Here is a 25,925-nt window from a genome sequence, read left to right on the forward strand (position 1 = left end):
ATTTTGCCAGTGTAAGTTCATGTACACAAAACTCCTACTGGCATAAAGCAGAGATCATACCTCATGTTACCCCAGCTTTCCTACTTCCTAAAAGTGACAGCAGTAGCATAACTATAACCTTAAATATTTAGCAATGCAACTATTTTGAAATAATACATTTGGGGTATTTATGGGGGCAAAAGCTTCCTATCAATTAAAGCTTAGCTTCCCTTGCCACATGTCACATGTGGCTCCAGGACATCAGAACCTTCACCTGGCTGCATAAGTTTCCTTGGTGGAGAGAAGTCAGAGGAAGTTTCATCACATGTACCACCCACCAAGGGGTACAAGGTCTGCAAGAAGAGAACATTTATTCCTGCTTCTTCAATGTAGGCAAGAAGTGGGCATCAGCACCTTTCAACTGGCTAAAATAAGGGACACATTTCAAAGTTTTGAACAACAAACAAGATAAATATATAGATCTATACCAAGGGTTCTATAAGGGTAGCTAGACACTGAAGGCCAAAATTTGCCTTCAGAAACTGTAACATCTTCTATACTCATGATTCTCTGGCATGTCATAGGCCTTGGTGATTGTGTTGGGGCAGGAGGTCCGGTTAAGAAAATGCTAGAATATCCCTTCAGTCCATATTGCAAGAGATTTCTTTTGCTGTCATCTCCCCCTCTGCAGATGAATTAGTGAGGAAAATACACATTGCAGCAGGTGACTCATTAAATTAGTAGATGCTCTGTACTAGATTTTATGTATGAGAATTTGCATTTGTACCACTTTAAGAAAAAAAATAAGCTGAACTTTCATTGTGCTGTGGGAAGTAACAGCACATCAGCAGTTATGGTATTACATATGGACTTTTGCTTCCTCCTGGGAGTTGTTTTCTTTAGAAGCAAAACTGATTCCTATTTTCCACTTTGCTGATAGCTCTGCTCCTGCATATTCTGCACTACAGTAGGAACTATTATGCACCCTTCCCTCTCCCCCCCCCCACCCCTGCATACCTACTCACTTCCCCTTTCCAGAACAAAAGCTTTTTCCAGCTATTTAAGGAATCTCACAATATTTTATTTCCTATCCTTATATAGTGATCTCAATTACTAGTTCCAAAATATACTTTCAAAGGGGAAAGTATAATTGTTACTCAGGAGCTGAGGCTCAAACCTTTACCAGCTTTGTATCTAATGTTAAAATAGTCATAGGAGAAAAGCTTTTGTGGAAAATGGGATTCCCTACACAGTTCTGATTGCACCACCTGTGTGGAAACAATTTGATTTCAGAGGATTACTTATGCAAGGGTTCCAGAATCAAAACTTACTATAAATTCTGGTTACATTCAGATATTCCCAGTTACAGTTTTATGGAACTACCGTTTGGGATTTAGTTCACAGTTGGCAAGCAGTAGTGATAGAAACTCAAGAGAGGTCAGGTTACTACAGCTTAGCTGTCAGACCCCTTGAAAATACACTGTACAACCTTTAGAAAAACAAGCTTCCAATAAGAACAAGAATCAAGTTCGAGTCTCTGATTAAGAATTCTCCTATCTCTTTACCCTTGTTCCCAGGCTAATGAGATGACACTGAGAAAACTGTCTTTAAGTGTCTCCCCTTTATGCTGTCCAGAATTCTGCAGGCTGTATGGCTCATTACATGTTTCTCATAAAACTGATTTGCCTCTGCCATAATCTGTCTCCTTGCTGCCTGCGTGCAGGAACTCCTTGCATTTAATTAAAGGGCCAGAAGCACAGGAAATTTCAAGAAGGACAAGGTAGTGGCAAAGTTCACTGATTCTACAGGGAAATTGCTTTCTTAAGGGAAGTTTTCATTTGGAAGATGTACTTTCTGGGAGAAGTTGGTTCAGTGTTGATAGAGGTGCTTCTATAAACTGTATATGAGAGTATTGTTGTAATTTTAAAATTAAAGAGCTATACAGCCAATCCTTCAGCCTTTCCATTCCCCAAAAGTTGGTATTTTATTGTTTTTAAAGTTTTGCATTGACACAGTGCCGACCAAAGGCAAACACTACAAAATACAAGCACAGACCCAGCATGTCACTTTGCAAAACAAAAATAGAATGGAGAAAAAGTGTACAATGTCATGCAAAATATTTCCAGGCCTAATTAAAAAAGAGAAAAGAAGACAGTTTTAGATGGAATTAATTCTTCTTAACCTAGAAAAAGAAACATATTCAGAGAACTGGAAGAAAAACAGTGCCATACACTATTACATCCAAAAAAAAAAAAAAAAAAGCCTTAGCTAAACTGTAGCATTCTGTAAATGACAATTGAATGAAGAATTGCAAGCACCTGAACACTGAAAATCACTGTCTTTTGTTACAATCCATCATAAAATAGCCTAAAACTAGAGGCAGAATTTTTTTTGGAACTATTATATTTTGGAACTTTGCTTACAATATTAGCCACACAGAGAGAACAGGAGTGGTGTACTTGAGATGAAGGAGTTGTGGGGCACTGTACTACAGAACACACAGGGCCACGAACTGATCTGTAATTTGCACAAGGCAGTGGAACAGCCCTTGGTAATCAAGCCTCAGAATAGGATCAGACTAAGATCAGAGCTGCTCTTGTCACTAACAACTTTATTAAGCAAAGCATTGACATTCCCCCACATCGAAACAAAACAAAACAAACAAACAAAAAAACCCCAAAACAAAAAACCCACCCCAAAAAAACCCCAAAAAACCCCCAAACCTTTATATTGATTATCCCTTTCTTGTTGAAAAGTAAATTTTCAAACAGCATGGTGGAGTTTAATTAGTACCATTGTAAGCCTAGTTCAAACTTGCAGTGAATTCAAGGAAAGAATTTTCCTTTTACGTTGTAGTTGGTCTCACTGGGCCAAGTTTACAGAGAGCATATCCCTGTAAATGTAGTCAAGTTGAAAACAATGGCACTGCTCACACAAGTAAGTACAATTTTGTACAAATAATACTCATAGGAAGGAAAGTGCTGAGGATATAGCCCTATTGAAAACTTCTGTGGCACAAAATCACCTCAGCAAAAAAGAATCAGGCTGCATATGCTGAAGTTTACAAAAGGAAGAAAATATACTTTGCTATATAACAGAAAAAACTAGAGTGTCTTTGGACATTTCTTTATCATGCAACCCCCAAAATATGGAGAAATTCACTCAGCAGTTTCAGTCATCCATTCTGGACGAAAATAAGTGTTCCATGATAATTTGTGACAGTTCTGAAACAATAAAGAAAACATACAAATTACACCAATACAATAAAGACTTGATTATGCAACTGTTTTGCTTCTTTCACTGCAGCAATAAGCAAGCAAATAGAGACTGAATTGAACACAATTTATACTGCAAAAGAATATTCACTTGTGTTACTGCTTCAGCTACTTAAAATAAATAATTTTGGTAAATCATTGTCATTAGAGGACCCTATTTAAGATCTATATCACAACAATCATGAGACTAATTTCATCATGTTCGTGCTCCACTTCCAGATTTTCAAGACAGACTTGCTTTGCTCTCAAAAGACAGCAAAATATTTTTTACAAAGAGTGTTCAATGAATTTTTAAGAGTGTCAGCATTCCATTTTTCAGAACTAATATCTTTAAATAATCTTTCCTAAGTATTTCTGAGTGAGAATACCTATGCATATTAGAATTTACAAGTCTATTTTAACCGCATTACAGTCAATGGAAGTTAAATACAGGCTTAAATGTGTTTTGCTATTTTTCTTCCTGAATCAGGATATTCCATTGTATTTTAGACTCAGACAGAAGAACAGTGAACGTATATACCAGGCAGTTTTCAGAGTGCATATAAAAGATACACTATACAAATCACAGCAGTATGCTAATAAACTCAGTTATTTCTTTTCTCATGCTGTTGTAAGAAAAGACACCAACAGTGCTATTTATGGGAGTGATCAGAAGAAAATGACACCTTTTATTCAGTTACATGAAATTTAAATTTAAGAGAATGTTTCTCTTTCCTGGTTCCTTCTCAGAGTAGTGGACTTTCCCACACCACTCTGGATGAGAATCCACATTTAAAATTTGAGTCGTTAATGGTGCTTGAAGCAGCATTAAGTCATCCTCCAGCCCCTATGAGCTGTGTCAGAAGGGGTCACAGAGTGCTGGTGCTGGCCAGCAGCCAGTGACAGCATGGCGAGCAGCCAGCCATTCTGCTATGAACTGGAGGGGGTTCCTGAGAGAATTTTAGAGTTTTTCTGTATTTCCACCTTTATTGCGGCTCAAGATCTCCTGCAGAGTTTGCATGTACAGCTTATGGATACCAAAGGCTATGCTTTTCTTTCACTGAATGCTTTCATAAAGAAACCAAACCAACACTAAGATTTTTATACAGCTTCAGGAAGCTTAGGTGCATGAACTTCTTTTGGCCAAATCACATCCAGTCATGACTTTGTGGAATTGATAATTTAAGATAATTCATGCTTTCCTTGCAAGCTGAGAGAAACAAATATAGGAATTAGTAATACTATCTTGTCTAAATTCCCTGTTTAGGAGGAAAATAATCTTCTTTGTTACAGTTTCCTGTACTTTAACATTCTTACCAATGAATTACCGGATTTGGTCCTGAAACATTCTGCAGCAAGATTTGGAAAATTTGTAAATACATCATGAAATGAAACCAAGTTACACATGGCTTCTGAGAAAACAAAATAATTAAAGTTTGTATACAAGAAAATGTCCCAGTGTGAGTTATGGAGAAAAAAAATGCACCTTGGCATAGTACAACAGCAGACATGATCACCAATACATAGTTTTCTCATACATATTTACAAAGATCCATATGTAAAAGCAGCTGCCCACAAATGCACAACACAAAAATGCACAGTTCTTTGGGAAATGGACTTCGTATAATCTGATAGAAAAACTTTACTGTGGCATGTTTGAAAATAGATTGAAAATTATTGCCCCTCTTTGAACATTTCCTGAAATGCACTGTAATATCAGTACAAAGCTGACTGCATCAATCAGGAATCTTCAGATGCTTCATTTGATTTTTCAGAGAGATGAGAAAGCAACAAAGTGACTAGACCAAGCAATTCCAGGTACTTATAGCACATTAATCAATTTGAAATGAACTCCTTTTGTCTGCTGCTGCAATGGTTTAGAAGATATTTCCTAAACAAATAGATAATACTTTCTTTTCTATTACAACTGATCAAACTGTGAGAGTTATATAAGATTTTTTTAAAAACCCATCACACAATGCTTGTAGTTTTTTTATTAAAGAGCATTCTTACAATTGTGAAATCATGGTTACAGAAGTTCAAATAAAGCTTATTTTTTAAATTCTATCTGACCTTGGATTTGACAAAATTGTATACGGGTCAAGATTATGAAAGGGCTTTCATTACATGAAGTTATCTAAGTATTGTTCAGACTGGTTTTCAGGATGAAATACTAGCTGAAGTTTGTATTTACTTCATGTGCAATCACTTTAACCTTGCTATTTGCACAGCAGATGTCTTCTTCACAAGACTACAGAAGCTATTGACCATAAATCTTGATAAGATAAGCTGTTCATTCCTTCCTTGTCAGAGCACTCTAAAAAGGCGCATAAAATAAAACAATTACTGAACTGAGGCAAATACTAAACGTGGATCCTAGAGTTCTTATGGGGTCTTTTATACAGCAGCTTCTGACCAAGTCAAACCAGCAGAATTAGAACCCTTGCAGGAAAGTCATTATACAGAATTTCATTTACTTGTGAAATTTAATTCATATGAATGCCAAGACTGCAGTTACAATTTTTCTAATTGGCACTATTTCTGAAATCTCAGTAGTCCAAAGAAGATTAAATGAGCATATTAATTCAGCTTCCTTTATCTTTGCGTCTTATTCAGTCATTAGTACCACAATGTGGGGCTAAAGCAGGAATGGAAAAGCTTGTATTCCCCATCCCAGTGTGGAAGAAAGTGGCCAAGACTACCAACTCAATAGTTTAAATTAACAAAAGCCTCCACTGAGGCTTTTTTTTTTCCACTATCTCTGGAAATAGTTTTGGAAAGCAGGTTCCATCCATTTTTTTGCGTTACTGATTAAGGAAGGTTGTTCCACTTAAAAAACAACATCAGATCAACATAAGACTGAGGGCTCCAACTTCCTGTTAAGAACAGAAATGTATGAAAAATACACAGCAGATGATATTTTGGGCATGTGTCTTCACAATAATGATTTCAAAAAACCTGGATAAGGTAAACTGCCCTGTAGAGATGGGAAGATTATTCCTTCATTGAGACCTATTAACATGCTCCAGGCAAAGTTTCTAATTCATCCAAAGAAAGTTTGGCATTTTTGAATTTAAATTAGTGGCCTTCAGGGAGCTCACTATAAGGAGAAAAATATTATCTTTTTAATCTCTCTCCATAAGGTGAAAGAATAAACCACCACCCTTGTTATTGCAATTGTCTTCTATAAACGAGCTTTCTAGAAATAGAAACCTTATTCTGCTTTTACTTATGTGATGCTAATGAGCTGCTCCTGAACTTTCTCAAGCAGATAAACAGACAGGTTGTTTCCTAGAGTAAAAGTGACTTTCTGTGGGATAAGAATTCACTAATGCTAAGCAGCAAAAGATGCATTGTGATTGAAGTCCTCTTTTTATATAGGATTCCGTGCTTTCACTTACTATATTCTACAGCCTTTAGGCATCTGGGAATCTCAAAAAAACCAAAAAGTTATCTGCAACCCTACCTTTAAAGATGATTTACTGGATAAAATAACAAATAATTGGCAGATCACACAAGAATGCCATAAGATAGTCCCATGTTTAAAGCATATGCACATAGGGACAGGCCTCAAAAAACAACATTAGCATTGCTATCCATAAATTGGTCAGACAATCTGTGCGTATTCAGTCCAATACTCTGGATTTACTCAACTCAAATGGGCATCTGCAGTGGCAAGATCACAGTCACTATCTGCATGCTGCAGTTCAGTCTCCTTTGCCTGAATGCTGTTTTTAAATCTTTCTGAAAAGCAGAGTCCCACTGCCCTTTCTGAATTAAATGTAAAAGAAATTACAAATGTATAGAGCCCTTTCAATAGGTAATTAGCTATCCAATCAAAGAGTGAAATCAAGCAAGATTATATGACTGATTCCACCGATCCATTTGGATTGTTATTTATCCCATTATTCTTCTCCAAGTGACCACAGAGAGTTAACACAAGTAATGAGGAGAGCTGTTTTTTGGTTGTTTAGAATCAAAGTTTAACAGATCTGCTGGTGATTTTTCTAGATTCCCCTCTCAGCCCCCCCAAATTTCTTTACACCAAACTAATTCCCAGTTATTTTTGCCAAGTCTTCAAGCTTTTACTAAGTTAGAAAAGCGTGATGTATCTGTTTTCAGAGGCTGAACCCACAATTTTCCATATCCTCACGTGAGTGGCAGACCATACTATTTGAGCACCAAGTGTTCTTTCATAACTGCCACACTCAGTAAAGTAATTGTTTTGAGGTCATTTCAAAGTCACCTCTTGTGTGGAAGAAAGCAGTCATAAGATCAGACATGCAACCTTGTGAGGATGGCAAGTTACATGGTGACAAGGTGGGTGAGCTGTAAATTAGGACTGTAACTGGAAAGCATTTCTAATAGCCCTAGAAGCAGCAAACAATAAATGTGATGGTGCACAGGAAATTTATGATGCAGACCTCTTTGCAGGAGAATATTCAGAGAAGTATGTGATTGCTGTCTTACAGTAAATAAACATGACTTAACATTATCTTTAAAGGAGTCAAATTTCAAACTAAGTTAAATATAATCTATCCATCCTTCATAGCAAAGCACCCTATCAGCCTTAGGAAACAATCCCATTGCTAGAAAGCCACAGGTGTTGTTTCCATTTTTCAGTAAGTCAGGTTCATTTCCTGTAGCCTCATGAGACACTGCATCCTTGTACAGTTTTGTAATGTAAAACAGGCCTGTTACCTGTTAACAGATACGAAATCACATGATCCAGATGCATCAGCCTTCCAGACTCTTAATTTGTTCAAATAAAATAAAATAAAATAATTTTAACTTTGGTTTGCACAAGACATTCTGATACATCTAGCAGCTGCATCTGCACATATATCTCAGCTCAACTCCCACAAGGACTTTTTTGGGGCATTTAATCAGAGGTTGAATCCCTTGTCTTGCTTGTTGTGGGCACAATTTATAGATTTTTCCAGAAAAATATTATTAAAGAGGACCTATATGCTTCAGAAGAACATCCTATCTTTCTGCTGGAGCTTTCTACAATGTCCAGATCTACACTCCAACACACAACTCTAATGCTAAACCCAGAAAGCAGACTGAAATATGCTACTTCTATGGAATGCTTGCCTCCATTGAAATCCCTTATTCTTTTCTGTTCCAAATCATCCTGCATATTGTAATCCACTTTTTATTCACAGGAGAGGAGGGAAAACTTAAAGCCCACAATTTAACTTTGAGAGAGTAACAGGACAAAATTCAGTTTAGAGAAACAGGGGAAAAAAAAAGGAAAGAAAAGAGAAGTATTAAAAGAAAAGGTAAGAGAGATCAAAGAGTCCTTGAACACCTACATTTTTCCCTACTATGCCTGGTTTGTATCTCCAGCTGCCAGTCTGACAAGTCTGACAATAACTGCTGTGATTGGAATCTGCTAAAGAAAATAGGATGCCATGAACAGCCATGTTTAATTAAACAGTGGGAAAGTTCACATTAGCAATAAACACAGGAAGCATCAGAAGTCTTGGCAAAAGCCAAGTACAGTGCCACTTTTCTGCCCTGTACTTAAGCAGTCCTCTTTACTGGTTGTCTTTTACAACAGAGCAGAGACACTCAGGACTCCTACATGTGAATTCTTATGTATGCTACTGAAATACCATGTGATTCCACCTGTCCAGAATAAGAATGCCTTGGTCTGACTCAGATGTTCTGCTTTTAAAGCTTTGCTTCACAATTTCATGGAAACATGAATGCAGACATGGAGAGCTTGATGGACTGAAAAAATGCCTCTCAACATGGACTTCTGCTTCAGTAGTAGTAAATCTAGAAAGGAGCACCAAAATAGCCCATTATCTGTTCTGCAGTCATGGAAGAAATGTAACTAAAATCATTTCAGATTAGCTACAATATTTGGACTGAAATTATTCCTGAAGACCACATGGTATCAGAGGTTAAAAGCCCAAACTGAAACAAACCTGAATAGAACAACTGAGTAGAAAGCTTTTTTATCTGTTAGTATTGAAATATGTAAAGACAAGAAGTCACGTGCTGGTTTTCTTTTTCACAGTACACACCACTGAAAGGGACATTGTTTTGGATTAGACGTGGAGGTGAAATCGGTTATTTTCAATTAGCTAAGAGAAGGCCATGGAAACACCACAGAAGTTAGAATAGGATACTCAAAAAGAAAAATATGAAAGAAAGATTAAGAAGGGGTTAAACCTGACTCAACTAGAAAATGCATCAATGGTAAGAATAAACTGCAAACAAACAAACAAACAAAAAAAAATACAAGTCATTGCATTTATTTATTTTGGGGGAGATAACATCTATATGATGAAACAGTGTTGAATAATCAGTAAGATTAGATTTTATTACAATCCAAAATGAAAGAGGTTAGCCATGCTTTGAGATCTCGAATCACTTTTTGATGAAATAGAATAATAGTTATTCACCCAATTAAGTCACACAACCCAGCATTAAGCTTATGAAATAAGCAACCTGATATGGTATGCAATGTAAAATGCAAAATGCCCCAGGACAGATTAACAGAATCAAAACTTCATGGTCTTGGTCTAATTAAGAATGTGCATGAGACCAAGATCTTCAGAAATCTGGGAGAAAAGAAAGCTCTTCAAGTCCAGGATAATGCTAAAAACCACAAGCACTCTGCCAGTCCTGAACTATCCTATGGAAGTTGTTCAGAGCAAAGGCTCAGATCAGATGGATCAGCAGACAGGTACTCTCAGTAACCTGCAAAAAGATAAAAATGCCCACCATTTCTGTATCCACCCAAAACATTTTAGAAAGACATAGTCTGCCAGAAATCAAGGAAGAACTACAGAACCAAAAATTTATTTACACTGCATGTGGGTAACAACCAGGTTCTGATGAGCACATTTTGAAAGAAAATAGGGGAGTACACATTAAATATTGTCTCCCTTGGTGCACATGCTGACTGTTTCCTGGGACTGCTGCTGTTTGGCTCAGGGTTGAAACAATTATATCTCATTTAAAAAGAAGGCATTTTCAATGGGATGAGAAGTAAGATGGTTTTTCAACAACAAAGCAACCCCAGAGAGGAGCAGAACTGCATCAGTACAAATCATCATAAGGCATACTCTGACAATATATCTGCCTCAGGAAACAAGAAAGATTTCATATACATATTTTTAATTAATTCAAAGGAAATTTCTACTGTTTTAAGATAAGGCACCATTCCATTTCACAGCAATTTATTTCTTCATGCACTATTATCAGGATGTGCTACCTTGTATTTGAAATTTTTTAAGTTCAACCAAAAGTATAACAGCTGAGGTTAAAATGTGTGCTGCAAGGAAACTTTACTTAGCATGTAGGGATGTTATGCAACTGTGATATTTAATGGCCTGGGAAAGGAAGATAGGAATAGCAATCTGCAATTTTAAGTGAGCAAACTAATTGGGGAGAGGAAGTCTGGAAAAGTGCACTACAAGGTCTATGTCCCATTATTTAACTGAATAATAAAAACAACAGTCTTGGAATACAGTGCAACTGTTATAGTCTTGTAGAGCAGTTTCTTTAATACTAAAGGACTATTTAGGCATGGAATGAGAAGAAGAGAGAATTAATGTATCAGGAAATTAAAGGTAGCAGAGTAACCAAAACTGAAAAATTAAGGACAAAAATAAAGGACAGGGGAGTCAGCAACAGGGGAGTGCACCTATTACATTTCCAAGAACAGCCAACATTCTTTTTAAAAAAATCTAATACTTAAAATTTGGTTTTAGACTATTTCAGTTAGGCCTTTTCCTTGCTTTTCATTTTTAAATATTTTTTGTTTTCTGCAGGACTTCAGCTGCTGGTTGCACAGTTTTAGGCTCTGTTCAGAAACAGAAAAACAATACCAAGCAATCACCCTGAAAATGATTCATTGTTGTATGATTTTGCATTCTTAAGCACCGTAGTTCCCTTTAAAGCCAGATGCACAAGGGATCACAGCAGCGGAAATACACAGGTCTCCTCAAGAGCTCCCTTCTTTTTTGGGGTTTTTTTTTTGTCTTTTCAAGGTGTTCAAAGGAAGAAAGCATCAAAGATTTCTGGATAAAACCTTTCCTTGAACATTTTTCTTTTGAATTTTCTCCCTGTTTTCACAGGACTTGGAAACACAGGTGTTTTCACCTTGATTGACATAAGAATTCTAACTATAAATTCCACAACGAAGTATAATGATATTAACAAATAATTCAATTAGATCATTGTTATTATGAAAAGTACAGTGTCAATGCCAGCTAAGGCATTTGGATGAAACAACCTGCAACTGAAATTTCTCTCATGTCAGAATGCAAGATGCATCTCAGTATGCAATACTCAGCATATGATTCATTGTGTATTTTAACCCTTTGACAAAGAATCAGAGGCTTCATCCTTATTGTATTATTTATGCAATTCAGCTCCTCCATTTTCCCTCCCAGGCCCAAGAGGAACTCGAACCGAAGTAGTAAATCTCAGAAGCAGTTCAGACATTTGGACACATAAAGCTTGTTGCCATTAAAGTAAACAGTAAAAATCCTCCAAAGAAACTGGAAGGAAAATCAAAGTTTGTACCTTGTCACATGTGCTCTCGGTAAAGAGCTTCCTATGTAAAAGAAGAATTCAATCTTAAATGCTTAAGAGGCATAATCATTACTAAGGGATAATAATCACTACAGAAAAAGTATCAGTTTTAGCAGATTGCCACTAGATGGAGCAATTTAATATCAAGATTTCCATTTATAAAGATTCTTTCACTAATACACCTTTCCTATTACTGATTTATTTTTTCTTTTTATGCTAAGGACACTTAGAAATACTGTGTCCTTGCATATTATGCAAGGAAGAGGAAAGCCGCATATGAATAAACACTGATGTTTATATATTTTGCCTGTATTACAGCAAAGACTGGAAACAGTGTAAGGTAAACTGCAATTCTAAAGCACTTCAGTTAAACTGTTAATTCAATTAATCCACCAATCTACACTCCCTAATCTTCAGAAACATTAAGCATTAAGAAATATTAAGCAGTTTATCAGAGTACTGTGCTCTCTATTCACCAGTCACCAGAAGAACTTTTTTCCAGCAGAGATTATTCTACCCTACCGCAAACCTTAGCCTAACTATTATATATTTAGAATTCTTCTATATTTTAGTACCAAATCGAGAATTAAGAATATTTTGTACTGACACAAAAGGAAAAGAGACTTGACCTCATTAGCTTGAGTCCCAATTTACTTCAGTTGTATCTAAGATGGCTGCAGAACTACAGAGCCTTCTGTCACTTTAGGACCAAAAGTTGAATCTGTGTCTACTTATATTTCTAATGTCAATTTCAAACAACAATTTACAGTTGTTACTATACAAAATAGTTCCTGATAACTTCTATCAGTACTTGTAAAGGTGATGTGTCTGTTTAAAAAACAAAACAATAGTGTTGTTGCTGAATGCAGCTCTGAGGCACCAAGAAAGTAAATCCTCAATGATTACATGGGTCTTAAAATCCTTCTTAAATACTGGATTTGCTGGGAAAAGGGGAAGCAATAAACAGAGTTAAGGACAGCCTGCGAATGGCAATCTCCAACTGGCCTCTGCTTCACCTTTTCCTTTTAAAAGATTTCTGTTACACTATACTTTTTAAATATTCATATTTCTGATTGATAAGTATGATACTCTAAGCATCATGAAAACAAGTTATACTGTCTGCTGTATCTAAAGTCTGCAAACATAATACAGTATACAATTTTATTATCCTTCTTATTATTGCAATTTCCTAAGGTTAAATCAACTTCTACCTGCATAGCAGGTACAAATAACAACTGGATTTACTGTTGTGTTTAGGTCCATGGTGAAAATTCATCCTTTTAATGTCCAGATGTGGTGCTCTCTTCTAATAACTGATACCACTATGTGGCTAGCACAGGTTTTTCCCATGAGAATTTTTCTTGTGTTTTATAAATAAAGATAAAGTTTGGATGTTATTGGAACAGTGTCCCAGAACTTGGACAGTGCAGGCCTGGCCAATCAGGCCTGGGGGAAGGCTTCTGACAGACCAATCTGGGTGACTTTTGAAAACTCTATATATATGATGAAATCAAAACAATAAAGGTCATTTCCTTCTTGCCACTGAGAACTGGTGCCTTCATTACTCTGCTAGCTGCTCAACAGCGACACCACTATCTATCGTGATCAGTGATAAACAAAACCCAAACATTAGGTTGTTTATGCAACTATTAAAGTAATTGTGCACTTCTGTCTTACAGAAATCAGCCATGGTTCTAAAGATACTGAAGACATATGATTGGTAATTCCCCATCATGTCCATCATTATCATGACAACATTTAGCACAGATCCAACTAATCTAAACTCTCTTATCTCAATCAAATAGTGATTAAGGACATTGCAATTCAATGACTTACTAGATGGATCTCAGAATGAAGAGAAAGCATACAGGACAGGAGGAGGGTAAACCTTATTATTCTGTTTTTAGATTATTGCACTTATTTTTTATGCCTTGCTCCATCACTGCACTATTTCTACGGGAGGAAGAGAGGTGTATGCAGGCCACAGGTAGCAGAAAGCTAAGAATGAGTCAAGAAGGAGAGAGCATGCTGCATTAGCTGGAGACATTTCTAGCATTTGTGTAAAAGCGGCTTCCATTAAAGCAAACATGTCAACATTGCAGCAAGCAAAGACATAAATGAACATAAAATCCAGATTACTGCACTTCAAATATCAAACCAGTACACTTCAGACCTCTCCTCCATTAACTCCGCCTCAGTGATTGCCTCTGGCTGACTGCTCCTTGACAGTGTAGGTACATAAAACAGATCAAGGCTCCAAAACATTTTTCCCCATGTTTTTCAGTAGCTTCTAGCCTCATTTTTCTTATAAAGAAGAAACAAGTTCACTAGCTGCATACTACCTGCTAGACAGCATATCAACTTGAGTTTTATATTTCATTATGTGATTATAATAAAACAATTCAAATCTGAGCTCAGACTGACAGTGTGGAATTTCAGTGAATGCATTTCAAGATACTTTGAAGTAACTTAAACCAAACTTAGATTCAGCTTAGTCCTTTAGACATCCAGTGTTTACCCTAGAACATAAAATCCATGGCATTAAGTCCTTACAAGAAAACATTTTACACTTTAAAAAAATCACTGGCATCTATGTATCTAAGCAAATTAAGAGAAGCACAAGAATTTAATTAATCTCTCAGATGCCTAGTCATTTCACTTTCCAGTCAGAAGAGTCAGCCCACAAATAACTTTGCAACTAGGCTCCAGTACAGAAATCTCACCTAAGCCTTTCTACACTGTGGTTTTTTTCAGAAAATGTGACAATGCTATTAGATTCATTCACACAAGAGAAAATGCCTCTGAAGAACCTGAAACGTCTGAAAGTTCAAGTTACACCTAGTTAAAAAGGTATATCCCAAATGTGATAGGTGTGATTAACTTCCCAGCTTGTTCATGTAATGACCATCCCTCTCCAGGGTGGGGGAGAACAAAGAAAGAAAAAGAAAGGAAAAAAGAAGGAAAATAGACAGATATGAGTCTAACTTCCCTTTATGCTTAAATAACACTTAAGTAAGGGGAATACACTGTAAGAAGCCATCTCGGAACCATAGCGTTCATAAGCAGCAGAACATAAATAAAAGCAATGTAAAGCTGCACTAAATTACATGACAGCAAGTATGCCACAGGCGGAAAATAAAATAAAAAAAAATTGAAGGTGAGGAAAGACAAAGTTAAGACAAGGAAGACTGAAGGGGAAGCACTAACATATTTGGTATCAGAACTTTTTGGAATGTTTTTCTCTTGATATTGTTTGATGCAATTGTCATTTTCTCAGAAAGTTGTTAAGCTCTCTTCTCTCCTGGGGGTGTCAGTCCCAACAGAGCAAGGAGAATGCAATTAGAGCTAGCTACAAACCTGCCAGGTAACTCTTGTTCTAAGTGTTCATTAGATGAAGATAGGTCTGCCCTTTTAATTCAGAGACATTGCATACTAAGTACAAGTTAATAACTGCTTAGGACTTCAATCCCTGACAGAGTTACATATGCAGGCTACTGTCTCTGTGAAGAGATAAAGACATGCAGGAAAAAAACAGCCATCAAGTTAATCATGACCAGAAATCATTACCATCTAAGACTGAGTGTCTGATGAAGTCTGTTTCAGGACCATTTGACATAGTTGCTTATGTGTCCATGAACATACTAGAGCTCAGAAAACACTGATGTATAGACGCTGTATCACCAGACACGTCATACAAAGGACTTACTTCCTGTTCCTGTCAGTCTTTGCTGCAGAGTTCAAAACAGCAAATTAAAATTGGTTGAGGACAACCAAAAGTTCACAAGTCACAAACACATCAACTTCCACAACACAAGGTGAGACCAGTCTGTCGATAGCATGATGCAGAAGAGAATGGACACAATCTTCTGATTTCTGCATACTCTGCTGTGAGATGCTAACAAATCTGCAGTCCAGTATTTCCGGAAGCTACAGACTGCCCACAGGCAGGTCAAAACCCACATTACAAGCATGCAAGAGACATCCCTGCAGCAGTCTTTCAAGCACAGATTTCTCTGGGTATGTCCATGTCTGACTCATCCTTTGCAATACATTTCCCTTTCCTCTAAATGTGGACTGAGACTTCAGCTAAAGTTGTAAGACTATGTTTTAGATTTGAAAAGCCTTTTGTAGGAATTTGATTTTCCTAGAAGCATAAAAAATTGCACGTATTAATTCTGTACAAGAAAGTCCTTCAATTATCTCCTGAGCCTGAATTTTCTGATGTCTGTTCATAGAAACTTTAGGTCACAGCCAGCCACCTACATTCCTTCAGAAAATCAGCCTTCTTCGTAACAGGATGACATATTTTGAATCACTCTTGAATCCATCCTGCCTTGGTTTTGTAATGAACTAAGGTACTTTCCCCTAGTCACCATTCGAAGTAATGTGCTTGCAAGTTACAGAAATAAAGCAATGAAACCAGGAACTATCCAAAGATATAGCTACCTTGCTTGGACTGATGTCTTATCTACATTGTTAGAAAATAAGGTTTTGATGTTACCAGTGCTGCACTAGGCGCTGTTCACTTCAGTGAATTCAATGAAAGCACAAGAGTCCATCTGGGCAGTTCATTTGCAGAAACAACAGCACGTATAACAAGCTGGATCCTACAATCAGGTTTAATTAAAATCACTGGGACTTAGCATAGGTGTAGAGATCGATAATGTTGATCCACTTGTAGGCTCATAGCCTTAATGTAAAGACATAATCCATTTTGTTATTACTTCAAATAATTCAAGTTGATCTCCTTTAGAGGAATGAGGTGTGATCTTAACAGCTGGTTCTGCACAGGTAGGGCTTTCCTCTCCTCAACGTTCCACTGGCATTAACTGGCATAAGGCAGACTTCTCCTCATAAGAGAAGGGTGGAAAAGAAAAACAGGAGGTAATAACAGGAATGAACCTCCTTCCCCTGGAGCACTCTTTTCTCACTGACTGCAAGTCTTCCCAGGGTCCAGAATTAATAAAACAGATAGTAAGATAAAGTTTGCTGCACTCCACACCTTACAGCATCTGCCTACACTTAGCCCTGGGTAATAATACGTAAACACAGAAGACAAATTTTAGGTAGAAAGTGTGCAGCAATTGCTAGGAGGGTTATGATTACATCACAGTAATCCATGCAGAAGTTGTAAGATTAGTTGTGTAACTAAAAGAGCAATAAAGGAAGAGTTTAAAAATACATTAAATTTGCAAGCACCACAAGAGCTAAATAAACATACGTAGTCATTTTAGTTTTCTGTTTATGACGTGTCATAAACTTGTCCCCCTTCACTGCCACTGGTACATCAGTAAGAGACTCAGAGAGCATTTATGGTCCCTCAGAAGCCTTTTCTTACATGGAATTCCCTTTGAAAAAGCTGAGTGAAAGGCATGTAATTAACTCCTTGGAAGTACTATGGAAGAAGTGAGTTTTCGAAAAAGGCAAATTATCCACATTTTTAATTTTAATTTTTTTTTTCTCCTCTATGGCTGTTTCTTTAATAAACACCAGCAAGTTGTTGGTCTAAGAAAGATTATTATATAATTTCTTTTTTCTCAAGGTTTAACCTGACCTAGACATATTTATTCCTAAATCTATTGTGAGATGTAGTATTGGAAGCTTTATAAAACAAAGATTTCTCCTATTCACACATATATTTGCAAAGCAAAACAGGAAGATGGAAAGTACTATTCTTCATTAATATACTATTTTTTCAACATCTCCAGGCTGAAGTAAACTAACAAAGAAGGCAAAGATGTATACATTTTCCCATCTCATTTTTTCTGTGTCTCATACTTCCAGAATTTCATAAGGCTTTCAAAGGATCCAACTTAGAGGGTCAACTATGCAAGAGGAACACTGGTACATCTAGAAGTCAGGGGCAACTAACGGTTACATTATTAAAATTCTGTTTTGGTGGTGGTAGTAGTTTTGTTTCTTTTCTTAAACTAATGTTGGGGCTACATCTCTTTTACATAGTTGTCCTTATTCCTAAGTGAAAAAACTTAAATACTCTCCCAAACCAGACTTGAAGTGTGAATTTTAGTATTCCCACATTATGAGACAAGGATTTCCTTTAACAGGTATCAATACTACTTGCAAAATTAAATAACCTTTACCCCACCCCATTAAAAAGATCACTAGCTCTTATAGCTTCTTCTGTGCTTAAAAAGGTGGTGACCTGGCCCAGTATTGCTCTGCCCCACTCATCTATTAAGAGTGCATGCAGAATCATATCCCATTTCTTCTTTCCAAGAGTTTAATTTATTCCATACCCAGGCACATCTCTACATTGCTGTCCCTCTAGACCTACATCACTAATTCACACAAGCAAGATTAACCAGAAGCGTAAATAAAAAATTACATTTTCTCCTGGTAGAGTTTTGGTAGTAGTAACTATAATAATTAAATTAACACCTATCGGGTGCTCTTCACATGCCAATCTTAATTTCAATACACATTCCCCAGTGAAAGTAAGCTCTTAGGTGATATATTGGACTAGTTAGAACTATTCTAAAAAATACCTTTGATTTTGCTAACAGTATCCCACACATTTATCTAAAGATTTCTGTACTGTACTTAAGGATTCACAAGGTGTGTTTTGTACCAGGAACACTGCAAGTCTCAGCTATTCACTTTTCCAGGTCTTTGTGACGAAGACCTTAATAACACAACCTGAAGAAAAGAAACAATTAAAGGCCTTAGCTAATAGTACTGGCATCCATTTCCTTCGGTTTGCTTTTCTAGCTTGTTAATTGACTGCAGGGATGACCTAACAATAATGGCTGAAGAAATTGCATTCAGGTATTTTAAGGCACAGGCTGAACTCAGGATTCCATATAATGATAAATTCTTGGACTTACGTACTTAACTGCCTTCTATTTTGGGACTCATTCGGAATGTTCCCTCTTGCTCAATAATTCACTGTCACAGTACTTAAATGCAGAGCTACAGTTGTCCAGGACTGCCTTGTTCTTTCCAGACTCTGAAGGAAGAATGACTAAGTAGATTTAGCTAAGGTAATGTTGTTTTATCAAACCAGTTTCTCTTTAGATTCCTGTGCCACTACACTTCCATCAAAGAATCTAGGGTTGTCCTTCCAAGCTGTGTAAATAACACTGGGAATACAAAAAAAGATTACAGGCCTTGTCTTGACAGGGGTAATGATATGCTCTAGGCTACACTCAATAGGCAGGCTAGGTTAAGCATGAACCAAGGCCTGTTTTAGAGAGAATCTCAAAGCTTCACTAACTTTGTTGACACCCACACAGATATCTATGAATTTTCTCTGGAGCACAATCTGTTTCCCTCTGACCACATCTTGTAAACCATACATGCAAGCACATTGATTCTCCTCCTTTGCAATGGGACCAGGAAAGGAGATGAGCTGTAGTAATGGACCACATACACGCAGACAAGTATATGAAGTCACTAAGTCACAGTAATCCAGTAATTTCTGATTACTTCTTTATATCCTTCAACATCTGTTCTCAAAAACCAGTTCAAATGAAGTTTAAATACAGTTCAGAATTATTCTATCATGGCCAAAAAGAGAAATTACTGTATAAAAGTCTTTCTTTCCCATTTCCCTTTCTCCCCCATTATGTTCTTACATAACGTGCCTCAAACCACCCCATGTGCCACAAGTAAAGCCATTTCATGGCATTTGACATGTGATGGCTAAAATAAGACTACTTCATACCACTGACACTGAAGCTGTGCTAGCACAAATTTTACTGGACAAGTCTTTCTAAAACAGACAATTTTAGACAATCGGCAAGTAAAGTTTTCCTCTGAGGCTGTAATTGCCTGGCCACACAGAACAGACACTAAGCCATTGGCTTCATGTGGACTATGTCTAGCTGTAAATCTGTGTACGTGCAAGATTATGAACCCTATCAAACAGCTACTTAGATGTAAGTCAGTGAAACTGTAATTTCGATTAAAATGTGCACTGATAATGTAGAACCATCAGAATATTTCTTTTACGTGATATTAACTGTGTGCATATGTTCATAAACATCTTTTGTACGGCATGATAGTCTGCACTTCAGATTGTCAGGTTTGTTTTGTGCTCAACAGTAGAAGTATAACCACACTTAAAATGCTTCAAACGTGCTAGGAATAGTAGTGGCAATTTAATGTTGACTTCTCCCATTCCTATTTCCTCAAAAAAACAAAACAACCCAACCCTGCAAAGTTTAACTTGCAGTCCTACAGCAAACAGGCTACTATTGGCCTGTAGCCATAGAGAGATGCAGTAGTATATACAGAACAAATGCTGATCCTTGCATGAAGTTGCATCTATCAAAAATGCCTCAGCTTATGAATTTGACATGAACTGCATAGAGTAAAAGAAAAACCCCAAAAGTTGTAATTGCTTCCACAGAGCATTTTGCATTAGTCCAATTAGTCTAATGTAACATCCAATATTAGGGTGGAATGAGAATGCATGTGGGTGTATAATCCATAACAGAAAACACATGTTTATGGATAGGTGAAAAAAGCCACCAATCCTCTACACAGGCAGGAAGCTGAAAATAAATGGTCTTGTCTCGTGGTGCCACGAGGAAAGAGAAACCATTCCCCCCAGATACTCAAACCGATTTTGAAGCTCTGAGCAGCTTATTACTCCGCAGATTAACTGAACAGTGCCAACCCCCAAAAAACTCACCAAGCACCCCGAGTACAAATGTTTATCTCTTTAAACTACTGAAAACGGCATTTACAGCCCCCACTCACCACAGCCTCCTGGGCCACTGCTCCAGGTCCCCAGGGCGGCAGGTGGCTGCTTGAGACAAGCGTGACCTCTCCTTCCTGAGCTACCTGCCTTCGCTAACTAACAAACTGAGGGCTTCACCTGTCTCCTGGGCCTGGGAGAGCCGAGCCCCTGCACACCCCAACACCAGGAATGTGCCACACGCCCCCCAAAGCCCGCCACCACAGGAGGAAACGACAGGATTCCCAGCGCTGGAGCCCAACGGATGGGGAGTCATCAGCGTAGTGTGGAAGGAGGGAAGGAGGGAGAGAGGTGGCGAGGCGGCCGCGGGGCTGAGGGCAGTGAGGGGCTGAGAGCAGTGAGGGGCTGTGGGCAGTGAGTGAGGAGCTGTGGGCAGTGAGTGAGGGGCTGTGGGCAGTGAGTGAGGGGCTGTGGGCAGTGAGTGAGGGGCTGTGGGCAGTGAGTGAGGGGCTGTGGGCAGTGAGTGAGGGGCTGTGGGCAGTGAGTGAGGGGCTGTGGGCAGTGAGTGAGGGGCTGTGGGCAGTGAGGGGCTGTGGGCAGTGAGTGAGGGGCTCAGGGCGGTGAGTGAGGGGCTGTGGGCAGTGAGGGGCTGTGGGCGGTGAGTGAGAGGCTCAGGGCAGTGAGTGAGGGGCTGTGGGCAGTGAGGGGCTCAGGGCGGTGAGTGAGGGGCTGTGGGCAGTGAGGGGCTCAGGGCGGTGAGTGAGGGGCTCGCGCCCGCCTTCCCGCGCTCGGCGCCTCGCGCCGCTCTGCCCGCGCGGGGTGGGGCCGAGGGGGCGCGCGCCGCCAGCCTCCTCCGAGCAAGCCCGCTCTGCCTCCCCGCACGGTCACGTGCTCCGGGAGCCGCAAAGCAGCCGCGCGTTTGCGACAGGGTGACAGCCAAATGGTGCGACATCGGCGGCGGCCGCAGGCGCAGCAGCCGCGGCGGCCCGAGCGCTGCCAGGGCCGAGCGCCGCGCCCGGGCGGGGAGCGCACCGCGGGCACCGCACGGCGGGGAGCGCGCCGCGCCGCTCCGCACCGCTCCGAACGCGCCGCTCCGCACCGCGGGGAACGCGCCGCTCCATACCTCTGCGCTCCGAACGCGCCGCGCCGCGCCCCACAGCCCGCCGCGACCCCCATGAGAGTAGAGGGGGCAGCGGCGGCCCCCCCGCGCACCCCCGCCCGCCTGCCCGAGCACGGAGCGCTCCCCCCGCCCCCGATGCGCCCTTAGTCCCGGCCCCGGACCCGCCTCCCTCGCTCCCCTCCCCGCCGGCGGCGGCGGCAGCGGCAGCGGCGGCGCCCAGGTGCGGACTTCAAACCCCGGCGCAATGGCGTCCAACGCGGCCGAGAGGGAGATCCTCTTCACCGAGCTACAGGTAAGCGGCGAGGGGCGCCGCCCCAGCCCCGCTCCCCTCCCTCCCTGGCGGGGAGGACGGAGGAACCGCCGCGCCCCGCCGCCCCCTGCCCGCCGCTCGGAGCGGGACGCCCACCCCAGCCCAGCCCATCCCAGCCCATCCCGGGCTGGGGGGCCGGCGGAAGCCCGTGCCCACCCCAGGCCTCTTCCCGCTGCTCTCCCCCGGGAGCGGAGGCGCCGCCGCCCGGTCACGGCCCCACCCCGCCGCCGGCCGCGACCCGCTTTTGTCTGCGCTCGGCTCCCTCCTTCCCCCGCCGAGCGGCCGTGTCCCTCCGGCGGGGCCTGCCGGGGCCGCGTCCCCCGCCCCGGCCCCGCCGCCCCGGGATCGCCCTCCGGCCACCCCGAGACTGCCCGCGCCCGGAGCCGCTACGGGGGCCGGAGCTCTCGCCCTCCCCTGCCGCCTGCGGCACGGCGCTCGGCCGGGCCCGGCCCGCAGGGCTCCCGGTGGTCACTCCACCGGCCGCGTCAGGGTCAGGCAGAGAGCCTCTCTTTCCCCTGGCCATGGCACCGCGTAGGAGCCGCAGCAGCTTCCTTCTTGTAGGCCTTGAACGCCCAACTTGGGAAGAGGAGAAAATGGTGCGATCAACGTTATTTGTCAAACGGCAAGGGTTTTTGTCACTACCAAAAAACAATCCCAAAAGACCCCGCAACACTGTTAAAGGTTGAAAGCTCCAGGGTTAGAGGTTTCCATCCCCGTAATTTGACTGGTTTTGGTTGCCTGTGCAACTGTTACTTTTCTGCTTGTCAACTGCAAGGTTCGATGCAATTGCGGAGCTTCACTTTTGTGCTCTTATCTTTAAATGTCAGCACAACCTGCTACCTCTTCGTCTTCCTTGTTCCGAAGAAAGCTTGCTTTCCTTTCATTTTGCTTCTTTTTTTTTTTTTAAATACATAACTAAGTCTGTGCAAGTTGTTATGTTTACCCAGGCACAGAATGTGTCTCTGAATTTATTAGTTGGACAATGCGCCAAAGTAAGAAGTCCATAAATGGAAAGTATTGAATTTAATGCTCAAATAAAAATTAGAAAGGCATGTTTTAAAAAAAAGAAATTTTATTTCCTAAATGCTGTTAAATTCTAGTGTAGTTTTGAATGTTAGAGGTGTGCTCACTTGAATAGCAAAGAAAGAGAAGGCACAACAGAGATGTAGCAGTCTACTTAATACTGTAGCACGTGAGATGGCTGAAGGCTAAGAATCCATCTAAAATGCTGAACTTTAATCAGTGGCTCATAAGTGCCTAGGAAGAATCACTATGTTAATACAAACTTGATACAATGATATATAAGCTGGTAAACCTGTTTGAAGTGGTGAGCTGGGTGAATTACCAACTATAGCAGTGTTTCAAGTAAGCTGAGTGGAAGCTGCATTTCTGTAGAAGTACCAAAAGTGGGGTTTCAATTACTTTAAACAGAAATTAGTGGAGATTTTTGTTCTGGGGGGTGGGAAGGCTTGGTTTGGTGTTTGTTTTCTTACTTTTTCCTTGAAAGATGAGACTGACAGGGACAATAACTAAAAAAAAAAAGCCCAAAACCAAAACCCCCTAAAAAAAAACCTAAACCAAAACAAACTACCAACCAATCAAAAAACCCAGAATGGATTAGATTCTTTGGTTACACTGCCTCTTCCATTATGTATGGAAACTTCTGTATCAATAAATGCAGTTTCTTGCACAAGACAGAAAAGTTAAGAAGTTAACATGGGAATCCCAGCGGGGTTTAAGCTTTGTGAACTGCTGACATTTAGATATTTTTAAGAGGAACTTTCATATCAGACAGAACGGCTGTAAAGGTGCTGTTTTATTTGTGGTGCCATATATTAGCAGTGAAATGCAAAGGCATCAATATAGTTTTACTTGGGAATACCTCAAAACAAATTGCTCTTCATATATCTGTGCATAAAATTTGGTTTGGTGGTATGGTCCGAAAGTAAAGGGAACTGCAGCGAAGTGTGAGATACGCCATTTCACTCATGTTTCTTCAGGAGGGAACTTCCTCAGTCGTAAGAACTCTAAAAGTGCTTATATGTGTAATGAACTTTTGCTTGCATATTGCAGTCCTTTGCAGAAAGATGAGGAAGTTGTAGAATTCATGGCTACAGTAGAGGTTAAAAGGGTCAAGCACATGGGTCGATGTAGATCATGGGTGATGTGTGGTTTAGATGTTTTGCTAACACGTAAAAACTTACTGAAAACAAGCTAAACCCAGTGTAAATGCCAAGCTTGTTCCTGACATGGACTCCAAAGTATCAGTCAGTGATCAATGGAACACATTGCCTTCTGCTGTGCTGTGTGCTGTGTGCACCTGGTTATGACCCCCGTGTACTCCAACATGCTGTAAGAAAACTGTTAGTGGATCAGTACTTGTGAATCAATTGAACTCTCCTGGCAAAAAGGTTGGCAGACTGGCACAACTACTGACTAACAAAATGAGAAGTGGATTCTGAGAAAATACGAAAAGCAAAAGACCAAAGTTGCTACTAAGAAAGTGGTAAATCATAGATGGCGTACATGTACTTGTTTCAAAGGCTTAATTAAACAGGCCTTAAGTAGGCCCTGGATTTCCCTTCTCACTGTGAAAGTTTTGTATTTTTAAAAAGTGACGCCGTATCTGATAGAGCAATTTCTTATAAAGCTCTGCTAACAAGTATCCACTTGACATTTCTGTCTGGCTTTTTCTACAAAATATTGTATCCATTCTTCTATGTTTTATTTTACTTTAAACGTTTTACAGACTGTTAGTGGGATGTGGAAAGCATATCTTGCTACTTAGCAAGTTTTCAGCTAAGTTTATTCAAGGTGAAAAATGCAACACTTATTCCTCAGCAGTTAGCAAATGCAAAATACAAAGTAAACTTGGCAGTAAGCAAATCCTCTTTTTAGTTTGTTCTGGTAGCTTCACCAGCAAAATTGCCTGATTACTAAAGATTGAAAGATTACATAAAGCCAGATTACCCTTTTTTTCCTCCTTTTATCTCTAGTACAGGTTCTTTAGTAGGAGGAGAGATGAGCTTGGGTAAGAACCAGTATTGCTGATGTTGTCTTCTCTTCCAAAATTCTGCTGTCCTTCTCTGGGCTTGCATCCCTTAGAACTTTGTACACCAGGTAAACTAGCCTCTCCAGTGCTTGCTCTCAGGTTGATTGCACAGTCTTTAACTCTTTGCTTCCTGGTGCAAGTGGCAACTCAGTTTCTTCATAAAATTAAACTTTAACATACAATGCTGTAGGTTGTTAAATAAGGCATCCATGAAATAAAATATTGTAAGTTTTTCACGGAAAAAAGTTTGGGATTTTTTTTCAAATCATTCTTTAAAAAGTGGTTTTTGTGAAGTGTGTATGCTTTCTTGGCAGTGGTGGTAGATGTCAGCATAGTAAATTGATATGGCTGGGTTAACAAAAATTATTGCTAAGAGTATTTAAAGGAAACTATTGTGTATGCACAGTGATTACACTTTTGTACTTGTAGGTGTTTACTACCACTTCTTTTCTAGACAGTACTGTAAACCTTCTGAACTTGGGGCTTTTATTGCTAATGTTACAGGATTTATTTTATAAAATTTTTTGCTTCACTCAAAGTTGTGTTTTGCAAAGCAATACTTGTTTACAATCAGGGGAAAAGAATATATTACTTGGGTTTATTTGCTTAAACAAAATTGTTTGGTCAGGAGAGAGAACTTGGGCTATGCCATGAAATAAATAAACATGTAACAAACCCTCCATTACTTCAAATGGAAATACTAAAGGCTCTACCTGGAATTAATTTTTCAAACTCAACCATTATACATATTTTTAATAATATAGAACATTGTAAAAAATGTCTTTATATTGGTCAGCATAAAGGGATTTGTAATGGATATTTTGTTTTAATGGCCTGGTCACCTAATTTCTAAGATGTTGTACTTACAGATCTTAAAGCATAAATTTCCTGACAGAATCATGTTCAAAGGCCATGTGTAAATTTTTTTTAAATAATGATGAACAGTACCACAACTGAAATATATGTAAATTATGATTATATGATGGCAC

At 39.7% G+C, this 25,925-nt stretch overlaps 1 protein-coding gene across 1 annotated transcript in view; it reads left to right on the forward strand.

Moving 5' to 3' along the window:
• The first annotated feature begins 21,417 nt into the window (after nt 1–21,417).
• Nucleotides 21,418–25,925, forward strand: part of PKN2 (protein kinase N2) — a 54,709-nt gene continuing 50,201 nt past the window's right edge. The window contains exon 1 of the mRNA XM_085068007.1: nt 21,418–21,866. Within this exon, the coding sequence (XP_084924133.1) occupies nt 21,819–21,866 (48 nt within the window). The 5' untranslated portion in view covers nt 21,418–21,818. The remainder of the gene's footprint in view (nt 21,867–25,925) is intronic.

Source organism: Lichenostomus cassidix, chromosome 8, assembly GCF_008360975.1.
Source record: "Lichenostomus cassidix isolate B80296 chromosome 8, HeHo_3.0, whole genome shotgun sequence".
Classification (NCBI taxonomy): Eukaryota; Metazoa; Chordata; class Aves; order Passeriformes; family Meliphagidae; genus Lichenostomus; species Lichenostomus cassidix.